The sequence below is a fragment of the Moschus berezovskii genome, chromosome 10 (genome assembly GCF_049115385.1).
Source record: "Moschus berezovskii isolate FMDL1 chromosome 10, NW_MosBer_1.0, whole genome shotgun sequence".
Classification (NCBI taxonomy): Eukaryota; Metazoa; Chordata; class Mammalia; order Artiodactyla; family Moschidae; genus Moschus; species Moschus berezovskii.
The window spans coordinates 111,074,677-111,095,787 of record NC_142469.1 but is presented as its reverse complement, the minus strand read 5'-3'; the positions used below and the strand labels follow the sequence as shown (position 1 = coordinate 111,095,787).

General features: G+C 49.5%; 1 protein-coding gene across 7 annotated transcripts in view; it reads right to left on the bottom strand.

Annotated features, from left to right (window-relative positions):
- FAM120B (family with sequence similarity 120 member B) overlaps positions 1 to 21,111 on the bottom strand; it is a 97,888-nt gene that overhangs the window by 11,551 nt on the left and 65,226 nt on the right. For 3 of the 7 annotated variants that reach the window (XM_055433092.2, XM_055433096.2, XM_088840916.1), the window contains 2 exons: positions 15,592 to 15,643; positions 9,452 to 15,445 (listed from right to left, as the gene is read on the bottom strand). In XM_055433092.2, the coding sequence (XP_055289067.2) occupies positions 15,603 to 15,643 (41 nt within the window). In that variant the 3' untranslated portion in view covers positions 9,452 to 15,445; positions 15,592 to 15,602. Of the gene's footprint in view, positions 1 to 9,451; positions 15,446 to 15,591; positions 15,644 to 21,111 lie in introns of those variants that run through there. The other 4 variants (XM_055433093.2, XM_055433097.2, XM_055433095.2 and 1 more) reach the window with 2 other exon arrangements.

Sequence of the window (21,111 nt, the reverse complement as noted above, 5' to 3'; positions counted from 1 at the left end):
ATCTGAGTTAAATCTGCCCATTCCCATCCATTTAGTTCACTGATTCCTAAAATGTCCATGTTCAGTCTGGCCATCTTCTGCTGCTCCTGCTGCTAAGTCACTTCAGTCATGTCCAACTCTGGGCAACCCCATAGATCGCAGCCCCCCAGGCTCCTCTGTCCCTGGGATTCTTCAGGCAAGAATAATGGAGTGGGTTGCCATTTCCTTCTCCAATGCATGCATGCATGCTAAGTTGCTTCAGTCATGTCCAACTCTGTGCGATCCTATGGACAGCAGCCCACCAGGTTCCTCTGTCCACGGGATTCTCTAGGCAAGAATACTGGAGTGGGTTGCCATTTCCTTCTCTGCCACCGTCTGCTTCATCACATCTGATTTACCTTGATTCATGGACCTAACATTCCAGGTTCCTATGCAATACTGTTCTTTACAGCATCAGACTTTCCTTTCACCACCAGGCACATCCACAACTAGGCATTCTTTCTGTTTTGGTCCGGCCACTTCATTCTTTCTGGAGCTGTTAATAAGTGCCCTCTGCTCTTCCCTGGTAGCATACTGGACTCTTTCCAACCCGGGGGGCTCATCTTCCAGTGTCATGTCTTTTTGCCTTTTCATATTGTTCATAGGGTTCTCAAGGCAAGAACCCTGGAGTGCGCTGCCGTTTCCTCCTCCAGTGGATCACGTTTTGTCAGAACTCTTCACTGTGACCTATCTGTCTTGAGTGGCCCTGCAAAGCATGACTCAGAGCTTCATTGAGTTACATAAGCCCCTTTGCCACAAGGCTGTGATCCATGAAGGGAAGGCCTTCCATACTTCCAACAGAAAAAAATCCTCCTGTGGTTTCTTTCTGTACATGTCTGTTTCTCTTTTGCATTTAGACTGTTGATCTTTCTGGAATTTACTCTGATGAGGTATAGACCTAACTTTTTAGTTTTCCATGATGTTTGCCCACATGACATCATTACAGGAAAATCATGTTGCCCAATGATTCAAACACTTTTTATCATAAATTACATGTATTTGGGTCTGTTTTTTGGAATTCCTAATTATTCACTGGCCAGTAACAGAAGTTTAAAATGTAACTTCATAATGTGTTTTAACATCTGATGGGATTAATTCCTCCATTATTTGTTTTTTCTTTTAGGTTTGTCCTGCCTACTTCTATTTTTTGATACAAATTTAGATTTAACCTGTCTAGTTAAAAAGGGTCAACACTTCAGCTGGGAGCGCACGATGTGTGCAGATGAACTTGCAGCAACTGGCTTCGCCACAACATGTGCTCCAGCTCCCGTGCACAGGCGCTGCTCCCTCTGACCCTGTGTTTCTCGTCTCTTTCTGAACAGCATCAGATAGTTTATCTTTTTTTTTTTTTTTTTGATGCTGTGATAAATGCAGCGTTTTTTTTCTATCATAGTTCCTAGTGGTTTCCAGACCGGCTGCTGATTAATTGTCAAATTCTCTTTTATTTTGTACATTTCCCCCTGGCTGCTTCTCTATGGTTTTCCAGATATACAATGAAATAATATATGAGACATCACTTTATCTCATCCTTCCCCATCATGGTACTTTGGTTCTTTCTTTCGACTAAACTGCACAAGCTGGAGCCACCAGAACAGTGTGAAGGTGGCCGCTGGATTGTGTGGGCCTGTCTTCTTTCCAATGTTGGGGTGGGGCTGTTTCCAGGGTCCCCAGTGTGCAAGCTTTCAGGCTGAGACAGCACTGATGACACTAAAGACATACTCATCAACCTCTATTTTATTAGAAGCATTTTAAAAGCACAGAGTGTGTGTGTCGAATTTCATTCAATGTTTGTCAGCATCTACAGAGACGTTATTTTAATCTTTTGCTCCACTAAATGGTGATTTATATCTAAAGACCTAGTATTGACCCATTCCTACTTCATTGGGAGAAAATGCTTAGTCACTCACTAGTATATAATCCTCTTAACACACTGCTGGATTCGGTTCTCTGATTATTTATTTAGGGTTTTCACACTGCTACTTATACATTAGATTAGTTGACAGCTTTCCTTTTGTTGATCTCTTTGGTGTCAGTGCTGTGTTTGCTTTCTTCCTATGTCTGTGATGGCTTAAACACTGTCGGAACAGACGGGCAAGCGGCACGGTGGGAGTTAGCCTTTTCCACCCAAGTGACCTGGAAATGGGTCTTCTATGTGCAGCTTTTGGACGTTAGAAGGTATGCAAGCTATGACAAAGAAATTTCTATTTTTAAATCAGGTGAGATAATAAAGTCTAAATAGGAGTTTTGCTTTTGGTAAAATTCCACGTTTGACTTGCTCATAAGGCCATTTGGTATCCAGCAATACTTGTTGGTTAACTTGGAAGCTGAAGGCCAGATTTTAATTTTATTTAAATAACACTATGCTCTCAAGCTGTAATGGTGAATGGCCAAGAAAACATAATTTATAAGCAGCCAAGCACCTGCTTTCCTGTGTCCAGAAAGCTGCAGGACTTGCCTGCTGGCAAGCACCAGGTGCTGCGTGTGTTGCGGGTTTCGGAGGAGGCGGGCGACCGGAGGTTGAAGGGCGGTGGGAAGGAGGCAGCTGGGGGCCGGGTCAGAGCGCAGCCACTGAGCCCTGAGCAGTGTGATGGGGAGGCCAGGCTGATGAAGCGGCCGTGGGGACTGAGACCTCGCAGTGACACCGAGCCCCTGAGTCTCAGAGGATGCCACGTTCTAGAGTCACAAGTGAGCCTTTGCAGCAGATTCTGTGAAACTCAGCTACTGGTGCACACCAGGCAGCCCAGGGCTCGAAGCTGGGCAGGCACTTCGGGACGGGCTCAGGGATGAGTCTGCCCATGAGATCACTCCTCCCAGAGGTGACTTCTCCTTAGCCCGCATGGACTCTCTCGGGGCCCTTGACTTCCCAGTGACTCACAAGATGCCCCAGGTCTTGCCTGGGCATCCACTCCTGCCCACACCAGATCCGGCCACACAAAGCACTGAAGGGTCCCAGAAACCCCAGCCTGGACCTCGTGCAGCCCTTCTGCCTGGTCCTGGCTCTGAGTGACCACCAACATAGAAAAAATGAGAGGGGCTGCCACGCTCTGCCCTCTTCTGATAAACCTGGGGGGTGGGCTCCACATGCAGTCTGAGCAGGGCCAGTGGCAGCACCATGGACACACACGCCCTTCCTGACGGACACAAGCAGCTGGAGGGCAGAGCTGGTCTCCCCGAAGAGAACCAGTGGGAAAAACAATCGACTCAGTGTCCCTCAGTTCTCAGGGCTCAAAAAATAAAGTAGCGAGGCAGACAGGGTGGGCTTCCCAGGTGGCACTGCTGGTAAAGAGCCCTCTTGCCAGCGCAGGCAGATGTGAGAGATGCGGGTTCAATCCGTGGGTCGGGAAGATCCCCTGGAGAAGTAAATGGCAACCCGCTCCAGTAGTCTTGCCTGGAGAATCCCACGGGCAGAGGAGCCTGGTGGGCTACAGTCCATGGGGTCACTAAGAGTCAGACACAACTGAAGTGACTTAGCATGCACGCACGCACAAGCAGATAAGGCAGGGATCCCAGGAGAAAGAACCAGGCATGGCTTTCTTACACAAGAAGCCAGTTTTGGCCCAAGGCTTTTGTGATCTGAGCCTGGACACAGTGCCTGACTTCAAACAGGTCTCGGTATTTAATGATCTCCATGAAGATGGGGAACGTAGGAAGCTCACCAGGAAAGGAACCCAGTTTGGGGGACTTAACAGAGGTCTGGTTTTGCCTCAGATCCCTCCTTCCCGCTGGGGGCTCTGACGCCCAGGTGGAGGAGGGCCGAGCCTTCTGTTGGGGCTGGGACCCCTGCACTCCCTTCAGCAGCATCTCAGTCCCACCTGAAAGCACCGACTCTCTCGGAAGCACCGCAGCTGCCACGACAGGGCCTATGAAATGGTCCTGCTAACGGCTGACGAAGCCCACCCATTGGTTCCATTAAACCAGCTCCCTGAACTGCACGGGTGGCAGACGTTCGCTGGCCGGGGGTCATTGTCCTGGCAGCTGGCGCTCTCCCTGCGGGCAGACACACCCTCAGACCCCGGCCCGAAATCTGGGGAACGGTCCACTCTGGAGTCACCTCCCAGGTGCCAGGTGAAGAGAAACACGCCGCCACCCAGCTCTCAGGTTCGCTAACTCCCAACTGTAGCTGCTCCGCACAGGGAGGGGGTGGGGGGGGCACTGAGGGAGGGGCCGGAGGCCAGGAGGCGGCCTGACCCCTCCCAGCCCCATTCCAGAGCACAGATAAAAGTGAAACCGGAGCCGGGAGTGTTTGTGTTGCCACCGCCAATCAAGGCCTCTGTCGTCATGGTAACAGGGACACTTCGGCAGCTCGAGCAGATGGTCAGTGAGCAACAGGCAGCATATGCTCCGCAAGCCCGGCCACGGCGCAGATGGAGGCTGGGGGGGCGCGCCTCGGAAGCCTGACGTTTCCTCCTCTGCTCCCCGTCACGGGGATTAGCGCTGTGTGCGCAGCTGGGCCTCAGTTAGCAGCGCCGGCCACTGGATGGCCAGGGCCCAGAGCCTCGTTAACAGTCCTGCCCCTCCTGGGCTGGTTCCTGTGGCCTTTACAGGAGCAACGCACTTCCCTTCTGGATGGGGTGGGGGGGGGCGGATTAAACACCTCTTGAAGCATTTCCAGGGCAGCAGTGGGGCAAAGACATTTCCTTGTGGGGACTTTTTAAACTCAAGGTTGGGAAGCATGTGGTGAGCCACTTGGCCACGAGCTGGTGCGACCCTGAGATTCTGTGTCTTCTGCTGTTTGTAAACATTCACTGCATTTTGTTATTAAGCCTCCTTTCTGGGAGGTTTAAGTATCAGCCTCCACCCTGGCCTACAGAATACCCCTGTGCCGGGGAGAAGGGGCCTCAGAATGGCTGGTGACGACCAACAGCGTTACAGCAATTGCCCTTCAGGGTGCGCTGGCTACACCCAGACACTGGAGATGCCTCGGGATGCCTGAGGCTGAGGCAGAGGCGAAGCTGGGATGGCCATGCGGGCCCCAGGGCTTAGGGCTATGGCCCGTCCTCCTGGACAGCCGCCTGGGCCCCTCCACCAGGCCTGGGCCGTGGTCACACCTGGTCCCGGGTCTCGTCTCCTGCAGCCTCAGCCCGGGGCGCACAGTAGTTGCTTATCTGTTGTTTAAGTCTGACCCTGTGACCCCACGGACTGCAGCCTGTCAGGTTCCTCTGACAATGGGATTCTCCCAGCAAGAACAATGGGGTGGGCTGCCGTTTCCTTTTCGGGGGATCAAACCCGCATCTCCTACAGTGGCAGGCACTATGAATGAACAAGTGTCCATCCTCAGGGTTCCTGGAGCCAAGCTTCAGGTAAAATTCGTTCAGAAGACGCTGAATTGGAAACACCCATCACTGAGAGAGATGTTCTGTGACTGAAGTAAAAGTTGTGGAAAGCAGACATGACTCAGGCACCCCGGCCACTGCTGTGAACTCACCGGGCCTGGAACCCTGCCTGGGCCAGAGGCAGGGGAAGAGCAGCCATCAGAAGGCCTGAGCGCCGCTGGCTACAAAAATAAACGATAACATTTATTCCAGGTCAAGAGGCACGTGTGGTCCCCGCGGAGAGGGAGACGCAAACAAAGGGACGGACAGACAGGAGACAGGAGGGAGCTGGACACCCACCAGCAGTCAGGGAGGGCCCATCAGCACGCGCTTGTAATGCGCCTCAGCGTCAGTGGTCTCAGGTCTCCATCACAGTTACCGAAGCTTGACTCTAAAAGCTGCTATAAGCTACTATACACTGGGTGACAAACGAGATCCTACTGTGTAGCACAGTGAACTGTATTCAATATCCTGTGGTGAAGCATAATGGAGAATGTGGGATAAAATGTATACCAACAGGTTAACAGTCACTTGGCTGTACAGCAGAAACAACATTGTAAATCAACTACACTTAAATTATAAAAGAAAAAAAAGCATGTGTTGCTTTCTTACCGGTTTGTTTTAAATGGTTATTAGGCTTTGCAAAAAAAAAAAAAAAAGAACCCACAAAAGTTTAACTAATATTCATCCCTAGTAAAAATGATGTAAATAAAATGCTTTGAACTCAGCAGCAAATGGGAGGAAGCAGTCTTGATGTGGCCGGCACTGGGGCGGGAGGCGGACTATTTTCTAGCTGCCATGGGGCCCGTGTGGAGGGGTGCAGGGCCCTCCACAACCAGACAGAAAACCTGCCCGAGGGCGAGCTCTCCAAGCAGAAGTGAGGACTGTGAAGGGCAGCAAAACCAGATGGATCTAAGGGCTGGGCTGTCATGGTTGATCTGCCTTTTTAGAAACAAACTTACCTGCATGAAAGTCTGAAGTCAGAGGTGGTTCTGAATCGGTTGCCCTGGATGTCTCATGTAACTTGATCCATTTCACAGCCCATCAAAGGTCCCTGAGCTTGGGCTGCATTTGCACAGAGGGAACCACGGCACAGGACGGTCACCTTCTGAGAACAGCCCCACTTCCTTCCTTGGCTCCTGTGGTTGAGGCCGCCGCTGGCGAGGCTTTGGGATGCCTGCTGCTCCTCCCTTGCCCTCAGTTCTGATGCTTTCTGGCTACAGAAGCCAGGCCGTGGGGGCTCTGACCACGGGCCACGGAACGGACTAGTGCGGTGTGGGCATGTCGGAGCCGAAGGGAAAGAGCCGACCCCACACAGCGGCCCTGCGACAGCACGCGGCCTCTGTGGACACGGCCCCTGGCAGAGTCACTGACTCCTACAGGCCCTGTTGAGTCTGCCCGGCGGCTGACAGGCCTCGAGTGCAGAGGGGATGAGCGGCCCCAGGCCAGGCTCAGAGGCAAGTCCCCTGGAAACTCCCGGTGGCCCCAGCACCTGCAGGGCGAACGGAGATAAAACCTGACCCCAGCGGCCCCACCTCAAGGGGCTCTGACACCTTTGCTTCTCAGACAGCATCTCTAAGACTCAGCTCTCCGGAGAAACTCTAGACAGCTGGGGAGCTCAGGTCTCGGGCGTCAGGGCTCCAAGGTCAGGTGTCAGCAGCCACCCTTCCCAAAGGTGCCCTGGAAGCAGAACACGCCACACGTTTCTCAGTTCCAGTTACTCTGAACACATCCTGAACCCCAAGTCGGACGCTCCCTTCCCTCAGGCTACCTGGCTCAGAAGCAGCTTTGCACAGGCAAGAGGAGAGTCAAGTCTTACCTGGACCCTGGGGACAGAGTCTCCCATACATGTCATGTTGGCGTGGCTGCCCACAAACGGCTGCACCATGCACGTGACCCACCGTGGTCCTGCGCCCTGGGGCTCCAACCCCTCCATCCAGCCTCCTCCAGGCTGCCCTGCGAGCTTTTGGCCCTTTTGTCACAATTTATACCCTAAACTCTTCCCACATTCCATCTCTAGAGGTCCTGAAGTTGTCATTTCAGGAAAGCAATACAAAAACAGTTTCATTGCCAATGATGAAATTTGAGATTTCAAGCAAAAACCAGAGTTCGGAGACCTTGTGAGCGCCACAGCTGCCAGAGGCTGTTCTGCGTGTGCTCTGCACGTGTGTCCAGGTGGACAGACGCATGCCCACACCCTCCTACATCTTCCCTGACATCACTCTCCTCCCATGAATTGTGGAATGTAGTACTTTCATCATTTCTAAAAGTCATTTTGATTTTTATTTCCTCAATAAAAATGTACTTGCCTGTCAAAGAGGGCGTGTGTATACAGAATGTACAGCAAGCAGAGCTGTCACCTGTGGCTGGGATCAGGGAGTGTGGGGAGCTAAGCAGAAAGGCCCGGGAGACCATGCAGCTGGTGGGGCCCGGGGCCAAATTCCTTGAGGCTGGTGAGCACTGAGTACATGGCAGGGCTGGCGAAGGCCACAGAAAGGGAGCGCGAGGGGCTAACATCAGGCTGCTGGAGGGACGACGAGTCAAGGCTGCTCAAATCATCCCAAGAGTCATGCTGGGAACACTGAGCCAGGAGCCCACATCCGCAGGCTCCGAAGGGCAACAGGAAGCGTGGTGGTGGGGTGGACAACACGAGAGCTGAAGTTCACGGGTTTTATGGGGGGCAGTGAATGCTCCATTAAGGAGACTATTTCCACAAAGGGTCACAGCGATACTCCTGTCTCCTATGCTCTTCCAGAATCCCACTCCTTTCCCACTGAGAGGAAAGTCTACTTCATCTCCACCTGAAGCTGGATTCCCTTCTGGCTACCTTATTGGACAGAATATGGCAGAAGAGCATGACTTACTAGGTGATAAAAGGTGACGTGGCTTCTGCCTGGTTCTTTAGACCGAGGGGCTCTTCCCTTGATATCCAGTTGCCATGCTGGGAAGAAGCTCAAACAAGCCCCTGCTTGTGCACGCGTCTGTGTGCTGCGTGTCTGCACGTGTGCCGTGCACGTGTCTGTGTGTGCTGTGTCTGTGCGTGTGCTGAACCATCACTTCACATGGTTATCATTTCTGTGTTTGTAGGGGGAATGAGAACATTCTCTTAGCAAATTTCAAATATATATTATATTATCATCAACACAGTCGCATGCTACACATCACACCCCAGGAACTCATTCATCTCATAACTGAAAGTTTGTTCATTTTGACACATATCCTCCCATTTCCCCAACCTTCCAGCCCCTGGCAACCACCATTTTATTCTCTTTAAAGTTCAACTTTTTTAGAGTCTACCTGTAAATGGTATCATGTAGTATTTGTCTTTTTGTGTTTGGCTTATTTCACCCTGGTGGCTCAGAGGTTAATGCGTCTGCCTCCAATGCAGGAGACCCGGGTTCGATCCCTGGGTCGGGAAGATCCCCTGGAGAAGGAAACAGTAACCCACTCCAGTATTCTTGCCTGGAGAATCCCATGGATGGAGAAGCCTGGTTAGGCTACAGTCCACGGGGTCGCAAAGAGTCGGACACGATTGAACGACGGAACGGAACGAACGGAATGACCTACAAGTTTATCAACATTGCCACAAGTAACAAAATTTTCTTTTTTTAAAAAAAGCTGGATAATATCCATCAAATGACTGAATGAAGGGTGCTTAGGTCACTCCCATAGCTTGGTTCCTGTGAACGGTGTGGAGATGAACACTGGAATGCAGATGTCTCTTTGCGATGCCGATTTAGTTTCCTCTGCATATGTACAGCATAACTGGGGCTGCCGGGTCACATGGTGGTTCTAGTTTTGATTTTTAGGAGACCTCTGTACTGCTTTCTACGGGAGCTGTGCCATTTTGCATTTGCAGCAGTGTACAAGGACTCCCTTCTCTCCACATCCTCAATGACGTTTGTGGTCTCGTCTTTCTGATGACAGCCATTCTGACAGTCGTAAGGTGATATCTCCTTGTGGATTTCATCTGCATTTTCCTGATGTCAGTAACACTGAACGGCTTTTCATATACCTGTTGTTCATTTGTATGTCTTCTTTTGATAAGTCTATTCGATTTCTTTGTCCATTTTTTCACTTATTTGCTTCCCTGCTGCTGAGTTGTGAGAACCCCTTATACATTTTGGATACTGCCCCCTCCCCCCATTAGGTACGGTTCGCAAACGCGTAAATCATTCTGGAGGCTGGCTTCTCATTTTCTTCACTATTCCTCCTGCTTTTGTTTGATGCACTTCCACTGGTTTATTTTTACTTTTGCTGCGGTGCTTCTTGGTGTCATATCCAAAAGAAAAAAAATGACTGCCAAGATGAATGTCAAGGTTATTACCTACAGTTTCTTCTAAGAATTTCAAAATTTTAGGCTATTAAGTCTTTAATCCATTTTGCATTGATTTTTGTGTATGCTCTAAGGGTTCAATTTCACTGTTATGAGACTATCCAGTTTTCCCAACATCATTTATTGATGAGACTTCTTGGAGACCTTGTGGAAGATTAGTTGATCATGTTTGAGGGTTTATTTGGGGGTTTTTATTCTGTTCTACTGATCTGTATGTCAGCTTTTATACCAAAACTGTAGTTTTGGTTACTTTAGCCGTGAAAGATAGTTTGAAATCAGAAAGTGTGACCCTCCGAGCTTTATTCTCATTTCTCAATATTGCTTTGGCTATCTGGGGTATTTTGTGGTTCCATGCAAATTTTAGGATTGTTTGTTCTACTTCTGTAAAATGCCATTGGAAATTTGGTAGAGACTGTATTGAATCTGTAAACCACTCAGGGAAGAATGGACATTTTAACAATGTTAATTCTTCTCACCCGCGAACATTGGATATCTTTCCACTTATTTGTGTCCTCTTCAATTTCTTTCATCACTGTTTTATAATTTTCAGTAAACAGACCTGCTACCTCTTGGTTAAACTTACTTCTGAGCACGTCATTCTTTTGATGCTATTATACACAGGATTGTTTTCCTAACTTCTTTTTCTGATACTCTGCTGCTGTTGTTGTTCAGTTGATAAGCTGTGTCCAGCTCTTTGCAACCCATGCGCTGCAGCACGCCAGGCTCCCCTGTCCTCCTCCACTGTCTCCCAGAGTCTGTGCAAATCTGCCCATTGAGTCACTGATGCCATCAACCATCTCATCCTCTGGCGTCCCCTTCTCCTCCTGCCTTCAACCTTTCCCACCATCAGGGTCTTTTCCAATGAGTCAGTTCTTCACATCAGGTGGCCAAAGTATTGGAGCTTCAGCTTCAGCATCAGTTCTTCCAATGAATAATCGGGGCTGATTTCCTTTAGGATTGACTGGTTTGATCTCCATGCACTCCAAAAGACTCTCTAGAGTCTTCTCCAGCACCACAATTTGAAAGCATCAATTACTTGGCACTCAACGTTCTTTATGGTCCAACTCTGTTGTCAGTGTACAGAAATCCAACTGTTTTTTTGTATGCTGATTTTACATCCTACAATCATTTACCAGTTCTAACACTTCTTTGGTGGAGTCTTTAAGGTTTTCTATATATGAGATCATGACACCTGCAAACAGGTTTTACTTCTTCCTTTCCAATGTAGATGTTTTGTATTTCTTTTTTCTTGCCTAACTACTCTGGCTACAAAGTCTATGTTGCATAGAAATAGTGACAGTGGCACCCTTGTCACATTCCTGGTCTTAGAGGAAAAGCCTTCAACCACTCACCATTATGTACGATGTTAGCTGTGGGTTTGTCATGTATGGCCTTTATTATGTTGAGGCACATTCCTTTTATACTTAATTTGTTGAAAGTTTTTGTCAGGAAAGGATGTTAAAATGGACATATATAAACAAATATAAATGTATAAACGTAAATATATAAGGAAAATATTAACAAAACTAAAGAGAGAGACAGATAGCAATGTAATAATATCATAACAGTACTGACAATAATAATTGCTTTTAAGAATGGGTAGTAGAATCATCCAGAAAGAAAATCAATAAACACTGAACTTGAACTGTTTTATATCAAGTGGGCTTAACAGACGTATATAGAACATTTCCACCCAATAGCAGAATATACAGTCTTCTTAGGTAAAAACAATATAATATTCTCTAAGACTGATATGTTAGTCCACAAAACAAATCTTAAAAATTTAAGGCTAATGTTACATCAAGTGTATTTTCTGATAACAATGGTTGTTGTTGCTCAGTCACTAAGTCATGTCCGATTCTTTGTAATTCCATGGACTGCAGCACACCAGGCTTCCCTATCCCTACCATCTCCTGGAATTTGCCCAAGGATAACAATGGTATGAAACTAGAAATCAATAAGAGGAGGAAAACTGGAAAATTCACAAATCTGTGGCAATTACCACATTCTTGACTAAGCAATAAGTCAAGGAAGAAATCGAAAGGAAAATCAAAATGTATCTTCAGGCAAGCAAAAACGGAAATACAACATACAAAAACTTAATGCAATAAAAGCAGTTCTAAGAGTGAAGTTTATAGCAATAAATACTATATTAAAAAAGAAAGATCTCAAACCATGTAACGTTACGCTTAAAGGAACTAGGAAAAGAACATACTAAGTCCAAAGACAGCAGAGTGTGTGTGTGTGCATTGTTTCAGTCATGTCTGACTCTGTGCAAGCCTATGGGCTGTAGCCCGCCAGGCTCCTCTGTCCATGGGCTTCTCCAGGCAAGAATACCAGAGTGGGTTGCCATGCCCTCCTTCAGGGGATCTTCCAGACCCAGGGATCGAACCCAAGTCTCTTATGTCTTCTGCATTGGCAGGCCAGTTCTTTAACACTAGCACCACCTGGGAAGCCCCAACTTACCAAGACTGAATTACAATGAGATAGACAGTCAGAACAGACCAATGAGTCAGTAACTAAAAACCAATGAGTCAGTAACTAAAAACCAATGAGTCCAACAAAAGCTCAGGACCAGATGGCTTCACTGGTGAATTCTACTAAACATTTAAAAAAGAATTAATGCTAATCCTTCTTAGACTTTTTCAAAAAACTGAAGGGAAAGGAACACTTTCAATCTCATTTTACAAGGATAGCATCACCCTGATATTCAAAACAGCCAAGGATATCACAAAAAAAGAAAAATCACAGGCCAATATCCCTAGTGACTATTGATGCAAAAATCCTCAACAAAGCATGTGTGTGTGCTCAGCCGCACATTCGTGTCCAACTTTTTGCAACCCTATGGATTGGTCAGTGCAGTGGGGGTGCAAGAAGTTGTGCAAAGGAGACGAGAGCCCTGAAGATGAGGAGCACAAGGGCCAGCCATTGGGAGTTGACCATGACCAGCTGAAAGCCACCACTGAAGGTGACCTTCTTACAACTACATAAGCAGTTGCTGAAGAACCCAACATCAACCATTCTACAGCCATTTGACATTAGCAAAGCGGGATGGTGGAAAACACGATAGAAGGGCGCCTCATGAGCTGACCAAAAACTAAAAAATCATCATTGTGAAGCGTCATCTTCTCTTATTCTGCACAACAATGAACCATTTCTTGGTTGGATTGCGACATGCGATGAAAAGTAGATTTTATACACAACTGGTGATGTGCTTCCCAAAGCCAAACTTGCACCAGAAAAAGGTCATGGTAACTGTGGTTTGCATTTACCATGGTGGTCTGCTGCTGGTCTGATCGACTACAGTTTTCTGAATCCAACTAAAACCACTATATATGAGAAGCACGCTCAGCAAATCGATGAGATGTACCAAAAACTGCAACACCTGCAGCCCACATTGGTCAATACAAAGGGCCCGATTCTTCTCCACGACAATGCCCAAATGCACATTGTACAACCAACACTTCAAAAGTTGAAAGAACTGGGTTTTATGAAGTTTTGCCTTACCCGCCATGTTCATAGCAGGTGAATACCAACCAACTACCACTTCCTCAAGCATCTCAACCATGTTTTGCAGGGGAAACACTTCCACAGCCAGTAGGAGGCAGAGAATGCTTTCTAAGAATTTGTCAAATCCCAAAGCATGGATTTTTTGCTACAGAAATAAGCTTATTTCTCACTGGTAGAAATGTATTTATTGTAATGGTTCCTATTTTGATGAATAAAGATGTTTTTGAGCCTAGTTATAATGATTTAAAATTCACAGTCCAAAACTGCAGTTACTTTTTTCAACAACCTGGTATTAGCAAACTGAATTCAATAGTACATTAAAAAGACTGTACACCTTCCCTGGAATTTATCCCAGGGATGCAAGGATGGTTCAACATTCCCAAATCAATCAATGTGATATACCACATTAACAAAATGAAAATGAAAAAGTATAAGATTATCTCAATAGATGCAGAAAAGGCATCTGACAAAATTTAACATCCTTTTTCTTTGCAAAGATCCCAATATATTGGATGGTAAAATGTCTTCCAAATAATTTTTTTTAAGTGAAATGACATTTCATTATGAATAATAATACTTTTATTTTCATTTTAAAACTGACATATGGAACCTTCATCAGAAGACTTAACTTATACCACCACCAAACTTACAAACAGAATCACCGCACTGGTTTCCAAACGCAGGAAAGATGTTAGCAACTCAGTGGCTTTGCTCAAGCATGCTAAAGGAACATAAATATCTTTCTGACAAGTTAGAAGTTACTTATGAAGGGGGGAAATGACATTCATGGAAGTCTACTCTTCCAGTCTAAGGAATGAGAGATTTATTTCTAAGTTATACAAATAAGCAACAAAGAAATGAAACTTCTAGAAGCAGCAGTGGTCTCAAATTAGCAAAAACAAAATGAATAGAATGTTAAAAATATACACAGGAAACCTATATATAAAAAAATTCTATTTCTAAACTGGGAAATAAGGCTATAGGTCCTACATGACTGCATGAAAAGTGACTAGACATGCAGATGTCCTGAAGAAGGACCTGTAGGAAGCGACTGGGAGACTGTATTTCTTTCTGGTACGTATCACCACATGGGATTCTAAAACAAAGTAAGGAGCCTGCACACAGAGCTGCCAGTCAGGCTAAAGCATCAAGTGCAAAGATACAAACTGCACTGTGATTTGTTTAGGGTTTATTTTGTTTTAATGACATCAGCTCAAGGACATGTCTGTGAGCTCCAGCAAGCACGACTCAGAGGTTCTCCTGGGTGCGGGTGCAGCCTGGAAGGTGGACTGGCAGTCACAGCAACTCCAGGGCAAAGGGAGACAGCTGCTAACCTAATCCCTAATCTAGATTATTTTCAATTATCAAAATACTCAGGGGCTGAGGTCAGGACAATTTGGGGCTTAAAATTTCAATTCTTAGATTATGTGAAAATTCTTTCATGAATAGACTGTCTCTGAACTTGGATTCATTTAGAATATTTTTTAACAACAAGAGCCCTTCAGGGCTCACAGATAAAGAGCAACAGATGTCCCACTTGTTAGCGGTGTCATCAATTAGGCTTCCTGACACTCAACTACTGCCTGTCTCCACATGGTTTGCAGGCTTCCTGTCTGATGCCTAATGTGTGCCGACCAGGTGTCTTCACAGGCACAGGCTCTGGGCTGGAGCAAATTCTAAATGAAAGGGTGACACAGCTGAAACAGACCCATGCGCCACAGGCAGTGTCAGGGCCATGCAGCCACCTTCCACCAAGAAGGCGAGAAGGGAGCTCGAACACCTTTCTCTGTGAAGGGACCACTGCAAACTTTACCTCTGGTTACAACTTACAATTAGTAAATAATTCCTGGAAAATGACCCAGCTTATTAGACATCACGTCTTGAAAGATAAGATCATCTGGGAAATATCCTCACAGTCTAGTATTAAAGTTAAAAAAAGTGGGATATAATAAGATTTCAGTTCATTAAAAGAATCAGCAGATGCAGACCAGCAGGAAGACGTTGTTAACCATGGCTGCTTGGGGACATGGGGTCAGGACGACGTCTATAAGTAAGCCCACAAAGGCCTTTTAAAGTTGGATGAGGAAGAAGGCTGAAACAGATGCTTTTCCTCTTGAAGCGACTCTGGGTCTGGAACCGCCGGCAAGCCCCTCCTCAGATGACCTCACTCTGAAGGAGGGCCCAGAGGGTCCAGAGGCCTCGCTCTGGTTTGACAGCCAGACTCTGGGCTGCTTCTGTGCACACATTTTCTGGAGAAAGCAAACTTACCCTGAAACCAAGTTGGGAGATTTTAACACCTGAATTCTTTTAAAAGTTTGGTAGTTGATATGAAAGATTTATGTTATAAAGACAGATGTTTTATGTCAATCTTTGATAGAACTGATTTATTCTGAAGATGTTAAGTGGTGGACTTACCCAAAAGATGACTAATATCTTCTCCACTGGTCAGGCTCATACTGTCTACTTCCTGCACCAAACAGATAAAAAAACAAAAAATAAGAATTAAATTTCTCTAAAAATCAAACAGAAAAAAATTACAGATTTCTAAGTATGTACAAAAACAACATCTGAGTTGTATTTGGGCCAGAACTTTATTCTCTTTTTAGTTGTGGCCACCTGTCATTAAAATTTTGTTCCATAATTATTCATTAAAGTAGGAAGCAATTAATTAAGAGGCAGTCCTGTTGGTGGAAGGAAGCACTGTCAGAACTGCTCCCTTCAACTCCAGGGCCACCGTCTGCAAGGTGTCTACATGGCCACTGCTGCCAGGGATGTTTGCAAATGGCCCTTCCTGTGCAGATGGTGCCTGGGATGTTCTGCCAAGAGCAGGAAAGCGCAAGGGTGGCTCCCTCTGCAGCAGAGCCCAAGGCTTCCCCACCCCTGCCCTCAGGGCTGCTGCCCACTTTCTGGCATTGCTAGGGTCAGAAAGAACCATTCTACAAGTAAAACAGGTGATGGCTTTTCACATTTAAAATGTAGCACTTTTCCAGCAAAAGTGATGGGCAGCCTTGTCACCTGCAACCCCCAGGAGGGTGACAAGAGAGGGTCACAGCAGTGGCCAGAATGAGGTTTCCAGGCAGCATCCTTGTTATCACAGATGATCAGAGGCAGCTTTACAACAGCCCAGGCCTCCTAGGAATCACCACTGAGAGGTGAAAATCTGAAGAAATCACAGGCAAATTTGTAGCTACCAACTGTGGAATTTAACACATCATTTCTCACAAACAGCAAGAAGAGGTTAAATGTTCTCACTTTAGCTGCCGGCTAGCATTTTAAAAGTTCTGAAAGCTTTGATGTTCACCCCTTGGTGAATAGAGGTTCACACCTCTGCTGGTCCCAGGTCCCCACCCCTGTCTCATTGGCTCCCAGACCAGAAAGGCTCCCAGCCCTCGGTTCTCACCTCTCTGCCCGGCCCAAATGGAGCGGCTCACCTCTCATCGGGTCAGGGGGCCTGGGGGCAGCCATGGGAAACCTGCTTGTTAACTCTGTCCTGAAAATAGTGACAACTTTCTGCTTGGACTGCTTGAGTATCTCCAAAAAATACTATAAAAGGGGCTCAAGAGTAGATAAAACACAGCAAACAATGTGCTGGCTAAGTGAAGACGACATCATTCAACCACAATAAGGAGGGGAAACATGGACTACCTGACCTGAAAAAGCATGTTCCTGTTCTAACAAAAGACTTAGTGTACACATGCGTGTGTATATAAAACATACTGTGTGTGGAAATATATGTGCACTGCAAACATTTTTTGAGCACCTTCCGTACCAGGCAACACGCAAGGACAGTCTGCTTGCTTGCATGTGTCCTGTCAGACCTTGCAGTTCCTCCCCATCCCAACTCCTAAATCCCTGTCAGACCTTCCAGTTCCTCCCCATCCCAACTCCTAAATCCCCGAGTCTGATACCAGCGCAGCACTCACCACGTTACTCTGCCTCCAACCTGAGACCCCCAGAGAAGTGTTTCAGCCCCAAACCCTCTGGCACTAGCACCCTTGGACTTCGGTGGGGCTCCTGCAGCCCCCACAGAGCAGGGGTTTCCTCAGAGACCACGTAGCAACTGTCTGTCCTGAGCCTGCAGGGAAAGCACCCCAGGGTGGCGGACCAGCCCAGGAACCACCAGCACCTGACCTCCGGCCTCGCTCGCAGAGCTGATGGCCCCTCAGGTTCACACGTCGACCTGGGTCCTGCGACCTATAGGAGGTTCAGCAGTGGGACCCGCGGGGCTCAGAGTTCAGGTCACCAGAGGAGCGGAAGGACTGGGGAGATGCCACATTCCCCCCAGGGCCTCTGCTCTGCCAAAGTGCTCAATGCCCGTGAGCGGGCTGGACGACTCACCAAACACACAGGCCTTGCTGGCATGCGTCCTCGAACCCTCTTGTCAGCCCGAAGTGGTGGCAGCCCTGGCCTTGTGCTCCGGCAGGTGACACCTCCTTCCCTCGCCTCCCAGACCTACCCCTTCCCAGAACCTCAGACCCTGCCAGACCAACGGGGAGACCATCAGGTACCAGCTGCCTGCCTGTCCTCTGGTCCAGGCCCTCAGCGTGACCTGCTCACTCTCTGATTTGCATCACCGACAGCACTCAGCCTGACCTCAGCCTCCACTGGGCCCCATCCATACACGCAGGACATGGTACATGGGCAGCCCCTGGGGCTGCTCCCCAAGGGGCCTGCTGTCTAGTTAAGAGGGCTCTCAGAAGACCCCTGCTGTCTAGTTATGAGTGCGGTGAGAGAAGACCCCTGCGGTCTAGTTACAAGGGCTCCTAGAGAAGACCCTTGCCGTCTAGTTACGAAGATTCCTAGAGAAGACCCGTGGTCTAGTTATGAGGGCTCTCAGGAGAAGACCCCTGCCCAGGAAGCCAGGCTGACATGAGGGTCTGCTCTTCCACCCTAAGGAAGTCTGTTTTCTAATTTGCAAGAGGAGAGATTCCTAGACACCATTGTCTGCCAACAGAATCTGAAGAGACTGTTTACTGTAGATCCAAGGAAAACAGTTCCTCCTTTGATGTTAACACGCCCCTGACAGCTCTGCCGTCACAGGGAAGTAAGGAGGAAGCCAATATTCATGCCTTTTCTTCCTTGGCCGGTGACCAGAGGAAACTGACCAGGCTGAGGGCAAGGGCCTGGGGAGGGCCTGGTGTTTAAGAGATGGCTTCTGGTAGCGTGGTCAGTGACGGCTGAAACCACACAGGCCAATCCTGCAGTCAATGTGCTTTGTTTCCTTGCTTTACTTTATAATTAAAAGACAGCTTTAACTGAGGTATAATTGACTTTGCTTTTTAACAGAAAAAACTCTAATAGGACAGGTCAATGTAAAAATATTAAGAGAAACTCTAGAGTCAATGCAGGAGAAGAGCAAGATCAACAAGAGACGACTGTGACCCGTGGAGGCCCAGGATATCAGTCTCTTCCCTCCAGGTCAGAGGTTAGGGAGAGCCCTGGGATTCCAGGCAGCGTCTACTTGTCTGGACCTGAGTGAAGTAAGAAAAGAAAGCCTGTAGCATGCACTGTTCTACAGACTTCGAATTCAAGGCCCACCAAGTCCAAGTCTCCTGGCGTGGGCAGCACAAAGCCTGCTCCTGACGGTGTGTCCCCAGGACATGGCCTGCCCCCCTCACTCACCCTGCAGGCTTGCCGTCCGGCCGCAAAACAGCAGCAGCAGAGACCTTGATGCTCGAGCAGAAGGACCCCAGGGCATCAGGCTGACTCCCAGGCGGCGCAGGAGTGGGCTGAGGGGAGGCCCATCAGTGGGCTGCTGGGGTCGGCCATGCACGACCACAGGCACTGTGGGTCACGGGGGTGCATGTGCCCCGCAGTCATGGCCTTGCCCACTTGTGCCCAGCTCAGCCTGCAGCCTCCCCACGGGGCTCTCCCAAAGCCCGAGTCAAGGAGTGAGGAAGGCGGCTGTTCTCACGCACTCGACCGGAGCTCGATTGAGAGACGGCCAGGCAGGCGCTCTGGGCGGCCTTCCCTCCATGGGGGACGTGGGGGCACAGGCTCTGGAGGAGGGCCGAGCCGGCTGGGCTGGGTTGGGCAGTGGAAGACGATGGTGGCCCCTCCATGCTCCGCCGGGGCTGGTTCTGCGGCGGGGGGCGGGGGCGGGGGGGGTGTTGGCATCTCACTGGGACAGGGATGGGATTCGGCACCGCCACTGCTCCTCAGCCCACCGCACTCCCCAAGGACCCCGGGCCAGCACAGAGGCCAGGTCCAGTGAGGACTGCGTCTCCTCCGCACGCTGCACCGTGGGCTTTAGGCATGACCGACCGCCACCTCTCCCGTGTCTGCCTGGGCCCCACAGCAGCAGCGACGGCGGTTCCCGCCCCAGGCCATGGCCCCGCCCCCACCCCTCTCTTCACGGCCTGTCTCCTCAGAGCCCCTCTCCTCACGGCCCGTCTCCTCAGATCCCCTCTCCTCACGGCCCGTCTCCTCAGAGCCCCTCTCCTCACGGCCCGTCTCCTCAGAGCCCCTCTCCTCACGGCCCGTCTCCTCAGATCCCCTCTCCTCACGGCCCGTCTCCTCAGAGCCCCTCTCCTCACGGCCCGTCTCCTCAGAGCCCCTCTCCTCACGGCCCGTCTCCTCAGATCCCCTCTCCTCACGGCCCGTCTCCTCAGAGCCCCTCTCCTCACGGCCCGTCTCCTCAGAGGCCCTCTCCTCACGGCCCGTCTCCTCAGAGCCCCTCTCCTCACGGCCCGTCTCCTCAGAGCCCCTCTCCTCACGGCCCGTCTCCTCAGAGCCCCTCTCCTCACGGCCCGTCTCCTCAGAGCCGTCTCCTCACGGCCCGTCTCCTCAGAGCTGTCTCCTCATAGCCCATCTCCTCAGAGTCGCCTGAGGTGTCAGAGGCCAGGGTAAGCCCCGCCTTTCTCTTTCCGGGCCTACACGTCTCCAGGTCCCTCTTTCTCTCAGAAACCCCTTCCCCAGACTTCCCTGCTGGTCCAGCGGTTAGAATCTGCCTGCCAATCCAGGGAAGTGGGTTCAACTCCTAGTCTGGGAAGACCCCACGAGCCGCAGGGCAGCTGAGCCCATGAGCTGCAACTAGAGAAAGCCCTCGTTCAGCGACAATGACCTAATGTAGCCAAAAACAGATCAATGAAATTCAAAACCAAAACCACCTCGCACTGGCTTCCCTGAGGAGGGCCGTCGGTCTTAAGTTGCCAGCTGAGATTCTCCACGCACCACTGCCAACTGGGCGCCGTGTCCCACACGCTGTGCGGGTTTGGGGACAGAGACCCGCCTCCGCCCACCCCCACGTCAGAGCGCCTTGCCCTCAACTGGGAGCCCACAGCACGGGGGTCCCCCTCCGACCAGGGTGCACACAGACCTGCCTACGTGTGGGGGCCCTGTCTGTGGTTTAGTCCCGTCAACCTCAGCCCCTTCTCAACTGGAAATCCCCTCAGACACACTTGGAGCCATGGAAAAGCTGCTATCTCCCTACCCTCGGTGACACTGCGCTACGTAACCATTCAGACTACTTGGCTGGCACCGGGGCAGGGAATCCGCGCTTGCCCCGGTCGGCAGCTCCTCGGGGGTGGGCACCACCGACTGCTCAGCCAGCCCATCTGGAGGCCTCGGGAGCACCGGGCAGCGTGACTGGGGAGCAGAGGCTGAAGGGGAAGTGGGGCCAAAGGAGCAGCTGGAGCAACTGTGAGTAACTGTGGGGGCTTCTCTCTCCTCCAGGGATGGGGCCTCATGGAACCCTACTGTGGACCCCAAATATCTGCCAAGTGTGCAGGTCCTTCAAGAACCAGCAGGAGGAAAGCAGCCCTCACAGGCCACCCGCGGGACCAGGGTCACACCGGGAGTCCTGGGTCGCGCCGCCGTGATGACTGGCAGCAGTCACACACAGCAACGAGAGGCCGGTGCAGGGCACGCATCTCAAAGGTTGCAAAAGTAACAGGAAAATTACAAGTGTTTGCATTTGGAAAGGTAGAATTAGAA